This window comes from Oreochromis niloticus, linkage group LG1, assembly GCF_001858045.2.
Source record: "Oreochromis niloticus isolate F11D_XX linkage group LG1, O_niloticus_UMD_NMBU, whole genome shotgun sequence".
Lineage (NCBI taxonomy): Eukaryota > Metazoa > Chordata > Actinopteri > Cichliformes > Cichlidae > Oreochromis > Oreochromis niloticus.
In genome coordinates this window covers 1,762,295-1,776,419 of record NC_031965.2, presented here as the reverse complement: position 1 = coordinate 1,776,419, position 14,125 = coordinate 1,762,295, and the positions used below count along the sequence as shown (strand labels likewise).

At 38.5% G+C, this 14,125-nt stretch overlaps 2 protein-coding genes across 3 annotated transcripts; both read left to right on the top strand.

The window, feature by feature from the left end:
* The first annotated feature begins 920 nt into the window (after positions 1–920).
* On the top strand, positions 921–4,151 carry LOC100709286 (high choriolytic enzyme 1-like). Its single transcript, XM_013265140.3, has 9 exons — positions 921–1,041; positions 1,247–1,274; positions 1,395–1,445; positions 1,552–1,683; positions 2,020–2,140; positions 2,642–2,820; positions 3,154–3,235; positions 3,864–3,999; positions 4,134–4,151. The coding sequence occupies exons 1-8, from the start codon at positions 994–996 to the stop codon at positions 3,991–3,993; spliced, it is 771 nt and encodes a 256-aa protein (XP_013120594.1). The 5' UTR covers positions 921–993; the 3' UTR covers positions 3,994–3,999; positions 4,134–4,151.
* Positions 4,152–6,735: 2,584 nt separating this feature from the next.
* LOC100709553 (low choriolytic enzyme) lies at positions 6,736–11,423 on the top strand. 2 transcript variants are annotated; one of them, XM_019360334.2, is made up of 9 exons: positions 6,736–6,856; positions 6,981–7,059; positions 7,636–7,663; positions 8,145–8,273; positions 8,389–8,509; positions 10,203–10,381; positions 10,639–10,720; positions 11,133–11,269; positions 11,375–11,423. In XM_019360334.2, exons 2-8 carry the CDS (start codon positions 7,006–7,008, stop codon positions 11,263–11,265), a joined length of 726 nt encoding a protein of 241 aa, XP_019215879.1. In that variant the 5' UTR covers positions 6,736–6,856; positions 6,981–7,005; the 3' UTR covers positions 11,266–11,269; positions 11,375–11,423. The 2 variants fall into 2 exon arrangements, with proteins under 2 accessions (XP_019215879.1, XP_025762740.1); XM_025906955.1 differs by lacking the exons at positions 6,736–6,856; positions 6,981–7,059 and adding an exon at positions 7,221–7,418.
* The last annotated feature ends 2,702 nt before the right edge of the window (positions 11,424–14,125 follow it).

Below are 14,125 nucleotides of genomic sequence, written 5' to 3'. Positions count from 1 at the left end.
CTTGGCAAGTTAATGGCTTTCCTTTATTACACTGGAGTTCCATGGTACAGAGCCAGATTGCACCTGATGACCTTACGCAGCCAAGCCAGTCTGCGCAGCAGTATCAGTGTAGCTGGCTACACTAGCTTGTGGAATGAGTGGAAAGACAGAATCCCTGCAACAGGTGAAAACCAGACTGTTTTTTAATGAACCTTTGTTTGAAAATTTGACCTAATTTACTTCATCAGAAATGCCAGGATTAATGGTAGGAGGTGGTAATTGATGATGGCCCCTCTTATTTAAAATGCCCAGAATTCAAGGTCACTTTAAATCATTCAAACTGTAAATTGAAAATTTAAATTGTTATTGATCCTTTTACCTTAGTCTTAAAGTGTATATTTATTTCTTACTCTTCTTATATTAATTGTTTGTTCTTTGCACTGATGTAACTGCAGCCTCGTCGTCTCCTCTCTCTATATACTGTGTACTGTGTACTGTATATAACAGAGATGGCAGCAAAGTTTAGTTTGACTTTGACTTGACTCATTTTGTCCTAGTTGATCACTATCACTTAACCCTCATGGGCCAGCGAATTAAAATCATATTGTAATAATAATAATATAACAGTGCTTAGTTCAAACTGAGTGTCAGCTGTTAGGAAACTGCTTTGTGTCAAACTTGCTTTGAAATGTCCGTGTTTACAAAGGAAAAACATGCTTTATCTAATACACCTAATGATTGACAGAAGCATGAATCATAAAATTATAAATGATTTTTAGGGAAGTATTTGTGTTCCTATATGTGTTTATTGCCTTTTGTTTTTACATGGACACTATTAAAGTTACTGATTTATGACTGACATTGTATGAGTCACAGTCACACCTCTCTGGGTTCCCTATAAAGAGATGACACTCACTGCATCCAGTATCAGACACCTGCTTTTACCTCTTATTTATCTCACTGCATTTTCTGACCTGTTTTAGCTTTGAAGTTAAACTACAGAGGACCATCATCATGACTCCAGTTTTCCTTGTCTTGCTCTTGATGACGGCTGTTCCTCTGGTAAGTTGAACTCTATAAACACTTGGATCTATGGTGCAATATGCTCCACAGTGTCCTTTGAGGAAGAGAAAAAAGCAAACAAAGTATTTGTTTTCAAAATGTTTGTGGTAAATAGCTCCACAAACTGACTGTCTAGTTTTTACTTGACAGTCATCATCACTGAAGATTATTAAAAGTTGTGGAATTTGTTGTCTTTATTTTGCAGAATGCAGCAAAAAATGAAGATCAGAGCAGTGAGTTGAATAATAGTTTCCAGATAACAAAGTGAAATTGAATCTTCTCTGAAATCTAATGTGAATAATTTAAAATCATACAAAAAGACTGTTGCTGTCGTTTTTAATGTTCCCCCTCAGACGAGTCTCTAGATGTCTCTGAAATCATCGAAAAGGCCAATGAAGACATATGTAAGACAACATAGCATCCTGCAACTTATAAACACACACACATAGATATCTATATGTACACATGGGCTATATATTGTATTCATAAAGTCTGTTTGTTGCGCTGCAGCTGAAATCCTGATTCATGGTGACATTGCACCTTCTTTAACCAAGAATGCAGTCCCGTGCACAGCCACTGGCTGCAAATGGCCTAAAAGTGGACGCTACGTTTACGTGCCTGTCTTCATCTCCTCTGCATACAGTAAGCAGCAGCTCTTATTTTTAAGTGAAATGTGTGAACATGAGATTTTTGACTGAATAAATACATGTAAGTATGATGAAATACAAACTACAACTAAATTAAAGATAACTTAAAAGTTGTTAAGCAGACGTTCTTTTTTGTGTTTATGTAAATAAAATAGCTTTTCACTTATTTTTTCTGTTTGCATATCATTACCTGTTTCGTTACAATTAAAGTGTGTTCAAATCCACCCGATATGATTCACTGATTATCAGCTAAAATAAGAGCCACTAGTTTGAAGTGTATGTTACCTGTTGGACTTTTTAGAGTAAAAGCTTCTCTCACTGTTCTCTGCAGCCCCCAGCGAGCGAGACATCATCATTAAAGGCCTCGTGTCCTTCCACAGCTCCACCTGCATTCGTTTTGTCTGGTGGAAGCCAGAGAATCGCGATTACCTCTACTTCATGTCTAAAACCGGGTAGGAACACAAACTGGACTACAAACAAGAAAAACATGGCCAACATTTTCCCAGGTTTCTGAAGTTTAATGAAGAGGCACCCCTGTATTAAATGAAGAGGCACCCCTGTATTAAACAGTAGCAGTTAAATGTCCAGCTCTCGTTAAATATTTAACTAATTTAGTCTACTGGTCCTTACACTAGAGATTGGCACCTTCCATTTGATTAAACTGACAGCATTGTTGTTGTTCTTTGTTTTTATTTAATTTGTCTTATTCAAACGAATCCAACCTTATTTGCTCAGCTGACCTGTATTTATACATCGCCTTTCATTAAAAACAAGCAGTCAGAACATTACATGGCAGTTTTGAAACAAAAAAGAAAAATAACAATAAAATAATGCAGTTTTTAAACTAGATATGTTATCGACACAGGGATGAGATAACTGGCTGCTGCTCCATTCATTTAAGTATCTGACATCAGCATTTCTGTTTCTTACTGATCCTACTGTTTGTCTAACAGGTGCTGGTCCCACCTGGGCCGTCAGAACGGGGGCCAGATAGTCTCCCTGCAGAAAGGTGGTTGTGTGTACCACAAAACAGTACAACATGAGATTCTTCACGCTCTGGGCTTCCACCATGAGCAGGTCCGCTCTGACAGAGATCAATACGTCCAGATCCTCAACGAGAACATTCAGGAAGGTCAGCTCACCAACACAGACTTTTTCTGGTTTATGAGATGTTAATGAGTTTACTAACTAGCAGCAGGTTTTCATCTTGAGTGTCATTTTAAAAGTCATAGTTTCGCCTTGTTTCTCAGTGTAAATTTGAGTCCAAGCTAATGTTTTGACGACATAAGCAAATGATACATTTCGACTCCCAGCCCTGCTCAGTAGTAGCCACACTGACCTGTCCATGATGCTGAAACTCAAAGGACATCAGTACAACTAAAATATAGTTATACTGGGGTAGCACTGCATAAACAAACATCTAAAACTGAACATAAATATTTGTCTATTTTCAATTTCTGCACAGGAAAAGAACACAACTTTAGGAAGGAGCAGACCAACAACTTGGAGACTTCTTATGACTTCACCTCTGTCATGCACTACAGCAGGTGAGGTTTTTTTTAATCCATGTGTGGGATTTAGGCATAATGTGAACTCAGTTTTACATTAAGCTTCACATTTACCACAGCAACGTTGTGTTGCAGGATATGAAAATTCTGATAAATGTCTGTTTAGTACAAAGTTGTTTAGTTCAAAAATAGTACAAAGAGTAGGAAAACTCTGGGATCATAAAGTGCCCATATGTAAGTAGGTAAGGTAGGTGAGCACCTTTCAACCACCGGTTGCTAGAAAAACAAAAAATTCTAACCCGTTCCAAGTGGTTGCCCCCAAATCAATTGCTAAGGCTGTATTCAGGCAGGCTGACAGCTGCATTAGGAGCCAACCGGACCAGGTTGTCATAGTCCACGTAGCTAACAAAACCTTTTGATAGAATTTCTGACCAGTGTGTCAGATTGTGGTACCAGCTATTAGCCCTGAAATTAGTGCAATGTTCAGAGTGTTTTTACTTTGGTTTGGTCCTGTTTGTTTAAATTTATTAATGGCTAGCTTCTTACAATTTCATCTTGTTTTTTCATGCACTGCTCATTTGGCAAAAATACAAAAAATACAGTAAATACGTGATTGTGGAAAAAGTCTGTGCTGTGTGTGAACCGATCTCTTTTTGTTTTCATTTAGAAATGCCTTCTCCAAAAACGGGCAGCCCACCATTGTGGCCAAGTCCAATGCTAACCTTATCTTTGGATATGCTAGCGAGATGAGTGCCAATGACATTGCCCGTGTCAACAAGCTGTATGGCTGCTGGTAAAAGATTGTGAGTGAAATAATAAACCAAATAGAATGACTTTCTTATATAATACTACTATAAGAAAGTCATTCTATTAACATATGAAACACAACGAATAATACACGGCACTCAGTTTGTTTTATGTTTCTTCCATTAACCAGAAGTTTTAAAGACGGCAAGAAACAGCCAGAATCCAGATGCTTTGGCTCGGCCTGTTGTCCTGTAAAAATATTGGAAACATAAATGTAATATAGAGATCTGAAGTTCATTTATATTTGGAAAGTTATATTCACTAGTTTTTTACAATTGTGTGTGATGTTGTTTTAATTTAATATTTAATCTATTTGATAATTTCCTGGAAATGCAAATGAATGTCTTTGTGTTGTGACTATTTCTACTTTTGTTGTTAATGTTAGTGCTTGTAAATGGTTTATTGTGCCTCTTTAAAGCAGTCTGCAGATAGATGCGTTCTAAAATAAAAGTAGCTGTTAGCCCTTTATTTAAGTCATTAACGTAACACAATTTCTAACTAAAATCATCCCTGAAATAATGTCAACATATTTAATTGTCTAAGGTTTGGTCATTTTAGTCTTGCTTTTTATACTTGTCATATATTCTGTGACTTTGTATTCATTTTTGCAGTGAAAAATAAACATGTACACCTACAGGTGTAAAAACAGGTCTTAATATTTCATTATTTTAAATCGTTCAGAGATTAAAATTAAAAATGGATTGACACTGATTTATTCTTTTACACAAACCTGAGACCAAGGAGAAAGAAGAGTGGCATCAAACTCTTACTCATTGTTATTATTAATCAACATAAGACATAAATGATTATTATTATATAATTGGTTCGATCTGACTGTGAAACCAGTGTGTTTCATACCAGATAATCCTCCATTTTGAAACCTGCTTATAATTTTTTGGCATCATTTGTATCATGAGATGCAGATATAAAGAAAACACTAACCCTACATTACTTCTTTCCAACTCCTCTTTGGAGATAAAGCCATAATGTGCATATTAAAGCATACAGAATGTGATGTGTCCCTGGCTCCTGCTCGTAAAAGTCATTTTATATACAAGTAGTATATAAACCTTACAATTTGAATTTTAATTAAATTCATTTCAAGGTGTTACTAACAAGATATTTTCCTCGTGTGTTTTTATTATCGGTAAAACCTAAAGTCATCAGTCATATACTTATATTTATATTGTATCCCACTTTTATTTATTTTATCTCTTTATCCTGTTTATATTCTTATTAGGTTATATCTCCAGTGTTTCCTCGGAGGGGGCTCTCTGCACCGGGGCTGTGATCGACTGTGGCTGCTGGGGCTCTGTGGGTCTTCTCAGCCTGGCTGGGGGGCTTGTTTGCCTCCCTCCTGCTGCGTGCCCAGCCTGGAGGCTGCGGTCTGTGACTGGCTCCCGGTGCAGACGGCTCCCTGTGATAGTGTTTCCTCACTTGGCTAATGCGTACCCAGCTTAATATCATTCTTTAAGTGTGTGTGTGTGTGTGTGTGTGTGTGTGTGGTGGGGGGGGAGAATGTGTGTATTCATGATCGTTTCTGTTAATGAGAGTGTGGGGAGTGAGTGGGAGGGTGGGGTGGGCTGCTTTTAACCATGTAAAGCACTTTGTGCTACAGTTTTTTTTTGTATGAAAAGTGCTTTATAAATAAAGATTGATTGATTGATTGATTGATTGATTTACAGCAAATGACAGCACGCACACATGCAATGATCAAAACCAATGATACTGTGTAATCACCTTGAGTGGCCATAAGCCATCTCACCCATGCTAGAATGGTGACTACTTCATGTTTGTTACTCGTTGCTGGACTCCAGGTAAAACTAAAATGATTCTCGACGCACTCCTTTGTTTTTGTCCTGTATTTGTAAACAGGAATGAACTGCTTCCAGAATCTTTTAACCATTTTCTACAACACATGAATGCAACAGCAAATCACTGGATCATGTTCGCAGCTATATTGGCCGGAAATTGTTTTGCTGTTATCAGTTTGCTTTTCATCCACATTGGAAGACCATTTCAGATAAATTATTATCCTTCCATCAGTCTGAACACACTCCTGAGTAAGTGTGGTACACATGTACTTTTAGTATATTACTGATTTGTTTTGGTATCTTAGTAGAGAAGAAAAAAAAGAGACAGTCATCTACTTTGTTTTTGTTGCTAACAGTTTCATGTGAACTGAATACAAAATGACCCCCGATCTCCGTCGTTAGGGCCGCTACGCTTCGGGTGCGTAAGACGAGTGAAAATATTTTCCACATAAAAAATATTTCTATGACCCGCCTATTCTTATTACAGTCATTCACACTGACCATGTATTTCAATGGATGCATTATCAGCATTTATTTTGTTGGATCAAGCTCAGTTTTTTAGATTTTACAGATCTGAAAAAAGAGATCTGACCAATCAAAACACTGCATTTGTCAAAAAGTGCGCTCATTTATTAAACTGTTACGAATTTTGGCTGAAGTCATTAATAAATACTTAATTCCAGAAGTCAGTGTTTGTACGGATAGAGTAGTCATGTTCCCATTTCCACACAGGTAGATACACCGACACGTCAAAGTTATGTAAACGTTATTTTTTGTGCCAATCAGATTCTCTGTTCTACTTACTGAGCCACGGCCGCCCCGTTACAGCTTAGTCATTAAAAATATGTGATTTATAGGAAGTGGGTGTGGAGTGTGACGTAATTTCTTACTTGGAAATTTATTCTTTCAGTTTTACATCCTGACTGCATAAAAAGCATATTATTGATAAATGATGTTAACAGACACTGGTGGATCTCCAGTCACGTTCTGTCCCGATAAAGAGGGAGCAGCTGAACACAAGACACGCCTGGCACTACTGGTAAACCTCCTTCTTATGCCTCTTTTTCACTGTACTGTTTCGGCTTTTATATTTAGGGTATATTTTCATACCAGACTTGTTTTTTGTTTTTTATACCAACACTGTTCACATTGACTGTTTTAAGATTAACTAGAGGACCTCCATCAGTGATGACTCCAGCATTCCTCTCCCTCCTCTTTCTTTCGATGGCGGTCATTTCTCTGGTAAGTTTGACTCAGTACTAGGATTTTGTACTGCTTGCTGTCCTATGAAAACTATATAATCTCTGGAGAGTCATCTTGTCAGAATTTCCATCCATCCATTGGCTTCCGCTTATCCTTTTCAGGGTCCCGGGGGTTGCTAGAGCCTATCCCAGCTGTCATAGGGCAAGAGGCGGGGTACACCCTGGACAGGTCGCCAGTCTGTCGCAGGGCTAACACACAGGGACAGACAACCATTCGCACCTATGGGCAATTTAGATTTTTCAATTAACCTATCCTGCATGTCTTTGACCTGTGGGCAGAAGCCGGAATACCCAGAGAGAACCCACGCAAACACGGGGAGAACATGCAAACTCCACGCAGTAAGACTCAGGATCTTCTTGCTGTGGGGCAACAGTGCTAACCACCATGCCACCGTGCTGCCCTTGTCAGAATTTCATAAACAAATAAAAAAAATTATGTTATAAGATTTTATGACTCATTTTTACTTTTAAGATAATTTATTTTCAAACATCATTAAGCAGAAGACAATTTAATTGGAGTTGATTAAAAAGTTATAATCGTGTCTTTGTATTGCAGAATGCACCTATCGATGGAGATCAAAGTGGTGAGTTAAATAAAGCATACTGACAGACAGCAGACACTGATAATAAAAGTTAAACTGCTCCTGTTCTTTCTAACCGTCAGATGAGTCTTATGGCATCTATGAACTCATCGAACAAGCCAACAGTGGCATAAGACAGAAACTCTTCATAAACCTTTGATTTGTATGACTCCCATGTGACAATGTCACATAATATCAAAATAATGAAAAAAAAATTAAACACTGAAACAATTGTTTTGGACATGATAAGCAGTCTGAGCATGTACCATAAAGCTCTTATTTCATAAAGTAGTAATCCAATCCTCGAAGGAATTAAAACTGACACATTAATAAACACAATGGTTAGCTGTAGCCCATTCTCTTTGGTCGTGTCACAGAAAATGTGTAAAAAAGAAAAAAAAGATCTGATATTAATTTTCTTAACTGCGTATCCAAGTCATGGTCCGAGGTTCCCTCAAACATGTAAAACTTCTTGTTTCTGTAGAGAAGGAGCTACACTTTGGGAATATTTCACCTCGCTTGCGCAGGAATGCAGATCCATGCACATACACTCACTGCAAGTGGCCAGGTGGACACTACATCATTGTGCCCTTTAAGATCTCCGCTTCATATAGTAAGCAGCACTAGCTATTTTTATGACCTTTTATATGAGATGTAAGTTTTCTATGGTTGAAAGAAGAAACCTATCTGTAGAACTCGTCTGAAGACTGTTTTCTTTTTATCTGCAGCTTCAGCAGAGCATGAAAGCATCACCAGAGGACTGTTGTCTTTCCATGAGTCCACCTGCATTCGCTTTGTTCCAAAGACTTTGAATGACATGGATTACCTTTACTTCTTTTCTGGAGATAGGTAGGAACCCACGCTGCACTGACATGAGTTCCTCCTCACACATGCTTACATTATCATTTTGCCCAGCCATGAACAGTTCACATGAACAGTCAGATTACTGTCAGTGTTCCTGAGTCGCTGACCCAGTGTTTTCAGTTTGTTCATGTCCTGTTTATTTTCCACATGTTAACGCTTCCTCTTTCACTATTTTGGTCTCCGTCTATGTTCTAGTTCTCTTCCTGTGTATCATTAGTTAGATTAATTTCAGCTGTGTACTCACCGGTCTCTAATCATCATCATCAGTCCTTAGTGCATCTAAGTCCTTAGTTTCCTCCAGTTCATTGTGTTGTAATCGTTGTTTTATGTGTTTTCAGTTCAGTCACTCACTCACTCAGTCAGTCAGTCGTTCGTTCTTGCAATAAATAGTCTTCATTCATCACTGAGCCGTGACTCCTGTGTTTGGGTTCTCTCACCCTTCTCTCCACATCGCGAGAATTTTGACTGGCATCCTAAAAGTTTTCTAGTCATTCTGATAACCTCTGACAATTAAATGTGGCTAGTTTCTTTACTTATAAAGTAATAAGTACTTATAAATGTTGTAAGTGAAACTGAAAACAACCAAATTTTGATTAATTCAAGAATATCTCTTTTTTATGTGACGTGGAAGCGTGGCAGTATCTCCTTCTAAATTTAGAGTGTGGAGTCAAGAACAAACATAAAATGCATTTTTGAATACTTCAGAAAAGTACACTATTTTAATAATGAGCATACAAGTGCAAGTTTTCTTATGGGAAAGTTGAGTATCTACCTCAACAAAATCAATACATTTCAGGAAATAACTGAACGTAGCATGAACTTTTGTTTTTGAAACCTTTACCTACTGTTGGCATTAAATATAAGTCTTGTTCATTAAAAACAAAGAAGAAGTTGTTGGAAATACTTTAGTCGTTTTGCAATTCCTTTTCTAACAACTTCCCTTATCTTTCACACGATCAGTTACTATAAACCATCCTAGCACTTGAAAGAGCTCGTAAGGTGAAAAAGATGTGGAGGAGTGGAGGAGAGCACTTACAGAAAGAGCTTCATAATGCGTGTAAGCTTTATATCATAAGGTATATAACTGTGGAAACAAGCCACAAGTCAAATGCATTCATGTACTAGACTCATTAGTGCCGTCTAATACTTTAAAAAAAACATCACAAATAAAAGAAGTAGAAACATTCTCCACACCTTAAGAACAGTGAGTTTATGAAATGCTTGGTCGCTTAATACTTCAGCAGACATGGATGAGCAAGTCTGGAGTGGAAGAGCCTGACTGGCCTGCACAGAGTCCTGTCCTCAACCCGATACAACAGCTTTGGATTAGAGACTGTGAGCCAGGCCATAATCAGTGTCTGACCTCACAAGTATGCTTATCAATGAAGAATCAAAAATTCCCATGAACACCTAAACATTGTGAAAAGCCTTACCAGAAGAGTTGAAGAGCTGCAAACCCTATTAAACCCTACAGATTAAGAATGAGATGTCACTTGTGTGAAGGCAGGCAAACAAATGCTTTTGGCAATATGGTCTGTGTTTTTAAATACTTTGAAAGTTGGCAAATCATTCCGATTTTAACAGTTCAACATAGTTATTCAACACATTATATCAATAAATTAATACAACATGAATTCAATGACCTATAATAACCTGTCTTTCACTGTGTGTACGTCAGGTGTTCATCCAAAGTGGGCCGTCGGGGAGGGAAACAGGAAATCTCCCTGAAAAAATCCCGCTGTTTGAACATATCCACTGTACAACATGAGGTTCTCCATGCTCTGGGCTTTCGCCACGAGCACTCCCGCTCTGACAGAGACAAGCATGTCTACATCCACACTGAAAACATCAAGCCAGGTCAGCTCAGCTTTGGTGTATTTTTTATGTGCTATACAATGAATGCAGATGTTACTAAGTTACTTTAAAATGTCATATTACAGCCTTGTTTCCCAGGAAAATGAAATGCTCCTGCTTAGATATTGTGGCAGTTAATGAATAACGAGATTCTACATGCAACCTAAACCTGAAAAAAGATTTGGAGGTTGGAAGGAAAGGCAGCTGAGAAAACCAGCTTTCGTCTTTAAGTCTTTGCTCTTTTTCCAATTCCTGTGCAGGACACAAACACAACTTCAAGAAGGTGCAGACTAACAACTTGGGAACTACTTATGACTTTAAGTCCGTCATGCAGTATACGAAGTAAGTCTTTGTGTAAGTCCTTACATGTGTATTTTCAGGAGTAAATCGATGTCAGACTTGGTTTCTTAAAGTGGAGTCACAGGATTTGCACAGACTTTCTTTGTACAATATGCGGCCCATTTTTTCCTGGAAAATTCAACTAAAAGTGTTAGAACTGATTACTATGAGTAAGTTTAATTCAGCTGACAAAAACAGTTTTCTTGGTAAGTGTGAGTGTTCCTAAATTTGCATAGAAATTGGTGCAAAACTTTCATAGACTGACACTGCATTAACCTACAAAAAAAACAGAGAGGAAAACTAATATGCAGGAAAGAATTTCTATGAATCTTACCTCCTTAATCATAAATATCCTTGATATATGTGTTTGTGTTCCCTTACTCTTTATAACAAACATGTTTGTGTCTTTCTTTAGACACGCCTTCTCCAGAAACCGGAGTCCGACCATTCTTGCTCGGTCCAGTCATAAGCTGGACTTTGGAGATGCCAAACAGATGAGTGCCAACGACATCGCCCGTGTAAACAGACTTTACAAGTGCAGTAAGTGAAAAGGTAAGAACAATGTCACTGTAAACCTTTCTCTATGACATTTTCTTAGTTTATGTGAAAAACCCAGTGAATGTGTGAAAGTACTCATTGTGTTGTATTGTTAAACAGATCTGTAATGATGGAAAAAACGGGACTACTGACACTGAGCTCTCAACTCAAAAATGTTACTCCAACACCAGAAAATGTGGACTGAAGCTTGTAGCCATCGAGTACTAAGAGCCTACCGGACATTTTTTAAAGCTTCTATTAGAACTTGGTAAAGACCTCTTCCTCATCGTCATCTGTTATATTTTATGTGGGAGAAATGTCTTCACCTTTGTCTGCACTTCAGTATTCCTTTGAAGCTTGTGAGATTATATCCTGTTTCCATTTTGGTGCAGTTACACTTACATCTTATACTCACTAGTCATTTTTATTTTCTGATTTATTTTCATATGGTGTGTCTCTTCTCAATAAAAATCTAATTTAATACTCATAAATGACTCATACATTTAGTATTTTAAATGTTCTGTAGGAGTGGAAGTAAAGAATAATCTAGGGCCCTTTTGGCTTCAATAATCACTTTACCTTCCAGTCCAGCGTCCTTTCTATTTATTTGGGGCGACCATGGCTCAAGAGTTGGCAGTTCATCTTGTAATCGGAAGGTTGCCGGTTCGAGTCCCGGCTCGGACAGTCTCGGTCGTTGTGTCCTTGGGCAAGACACTTCACCCGTTGCCTACTGGTGGTGGTCAGAGGGCCCGGTGGCGCCAGTGCCCGGCAGCCTCGCCTCTGTCAGTGCGCCCCAGGGCAGCTGTGGCTACAATGTAGCTTGCCATCAGCAGTGTGTGAATGACTGAATGCAGTGTGTAGCACTTTGGGGTCCATAGGGACTAACTAAAGCGCTATACAAATACAGGCCATTTACCATTTTATTTGCACCTGAACCAACAGCTCCACCAGCAAACGACTGCTTTCCTCAGCATTTATCTCCACTGCAGTACATTTGTTACAGTCATTGGTGCTGCTGTTTATACACTTCAGTCAGTCCCATGTTATTAACATGTGTGTGATATGAAAGGCGTTCCTGTGGTTTCTAAAATACTGAAGTCAAAGTGGATCTGTGTTGCACAGAGACCCCCAGAACAGAAACTTTCTTTTTTTGGTTTAATTACATAGCACACACCAAGCATAATCAACCTCCTCATGGCAATGGATATCAATAACTGCACCCCATGAAGTTATTTAAAGTGTGTAAGACATTTATGTTTTTTTCACATTTATTCACAACATTAGCTGTTTTTCCAACTTAATCCTTCCTCAGAATATACATACATATATACATACATAACAAATATTAATAAATAACAAAGACAAACACACTCTTTTCCTCCTTGGGATTTTACTGGTTCATATTCTTTCCAACCTAAACTACAGATCTTAATTCATCTAAATTTGAAGCTTTAAGGTTTTTACTAAAAGGCGTTTCTGTCATGGCAAATTGTGATCATTGGCCATGAAATTTTAACTTGCTGTCATTCATTATCCAGTCTATGCCCACCTCCAATGTGATGCATGCTATCATGTTCTCTTCTTCTCAGTATTCTCTGAAGACCAGCAGCTCTTTAAAGTTCTACCAGTGCATGATCTAAGCATACACACAATAAGCAAAGACACAAGCCTTGAAAATGATCTTTAAAGTTTGAAACAGTAATCTAACATCCACATCCATCCATCCATCGGCTTCCGCTTATCCTTTTCAGGGCCCCGGGGGGTGCTAGAGGCTATCCCAGCTGTCACAGGGCGAGAGGCGGGGTACACCCCCCTGGACAGGTTGCCAGTCTGTCGCAGGGCTAACACAGGGACAGACAACATTTCACACTCACTCCCATTTCACACCTTTGAGCAATTTAGATTTTTCAATTAACCTATCCCCACAAGGTGCGTGTCTTTGGACTGTGGGAGGAAGCTGGAGTACCCAGGGAGAACTCCACACAGAAAGACCCTGGCCTGATGGTGGAATCGAACTCAGGATCGTCTTGATGTGAGGCAACAGTTCTAACCACCGTGCCACCGTGCAGTCATTTTATAATTTTCATAGTCATGCGTATGATAAATCATAGAGATTTATCCTGAGCATGAAGCTCCACGGTGCTGGGCACTGTGCACAGGGCCCACTACAGGATGTCAGACCCCCTGTTGCCCCTGTAATACTCTAGCCCCAGAGGGCCAACAGTTAATTTCAATAACACCAAAGCAACAGAAACTGATTAACCCCCCTCTGCTTCATAACTGACCAGATCAATTTATCAAACTGATGCTCTACTCTGAATAAAAGTTTTCCTTTAATTTTCTGAGCACAGTTTTATGTAAGTATGACTTTCCTGGCTTATCACTGACTTTAAAAGAGTGAAGCTCTGATTATGTGACTGTGCTACTGGATACAATGAAGACTGGTGATCATACTTTTTCAGTCAGAAAAAAAAAGTGAGCTCTGTACCCCAAATTAGATTTCTAGCTCGTGGTTTGAGATTTAGAAAGGACGTCATTACGGTTCTTTAGAAAGGAAATGAACAGATTGTATTTCAGGAAACTACAATAAACTAAAAAGCCACACAGACAAATTGTCATCTGATTCAGGGTTTGTCTTTCCTTTTAACGTTCACTGTAATTGCAATGCTGTGCAAGAATATCAGAGCTCTTCTTTGTTCCGTTTTCTGTCAAAATCATCCCACACTGCTTCAGTAATGTTGACTCAGCCATCCAGGACCAACAAGTTTCTGCTGTATTTCTACCTAGGTGCTCTTTTAGTTGAACAGCAGTGTATACGGTATCACTGTCTCAGCAAAAGTAAAGCACTGTCAATCAGATGTTTCCCATACG

What these genes read in the sequence shown, in the direction of transcription:
- LOC100709286 (XM_013265140.3), top strand. Translation starts at nt 994, where the DNA reads ATGACTCCAGTTTTCCTTGTCTTGCTCTTGATGACGGCTGTTCCTCTG. An exon ending in CAACGAGAACATTCAGGAAG is followed by an intron (nt 2,821 to 3,153) that starts GTCAGCTCACCA and finishes ATTTCTGCACAG; the next exon opens with GAAAAGAACACAACTTTAGG. An exon ending in TCTGTCATGCACTACAGCAG is followed by an intron (nt 3,236 to 3,863) that starts GTGAGGTTTTTT and finishes GTTTTCATTTAG; the next exon opens with AAATGCCTTCTCCAAAAACG.
- LOC100709553 (XM_025906955.1), top strand. Translation starts at nt 7,302, where the DNA reads ATGGGCAATTTAGATTTTTCAATTAACCTATCCTGCATGTCTTTGACC. An exon ending in CACTGAAAACATCAAGCCAG is followed by an intron (nt 10,382 to 10,638) that starts GTCAGCTCAGCT and finishes ATTCCTGTGCAG; the next exon opens with GACACAAACACAACTTCAAG. An exon ending in TCCGTCATGCAGTATACGAA is followed by an intron (nt 10,721 to 11,132) that starts GTAAGTCTTTGT and finishes GTCTTTCTTTAG; the next exon opens with ACACGCCTTCTCCAGAAACC.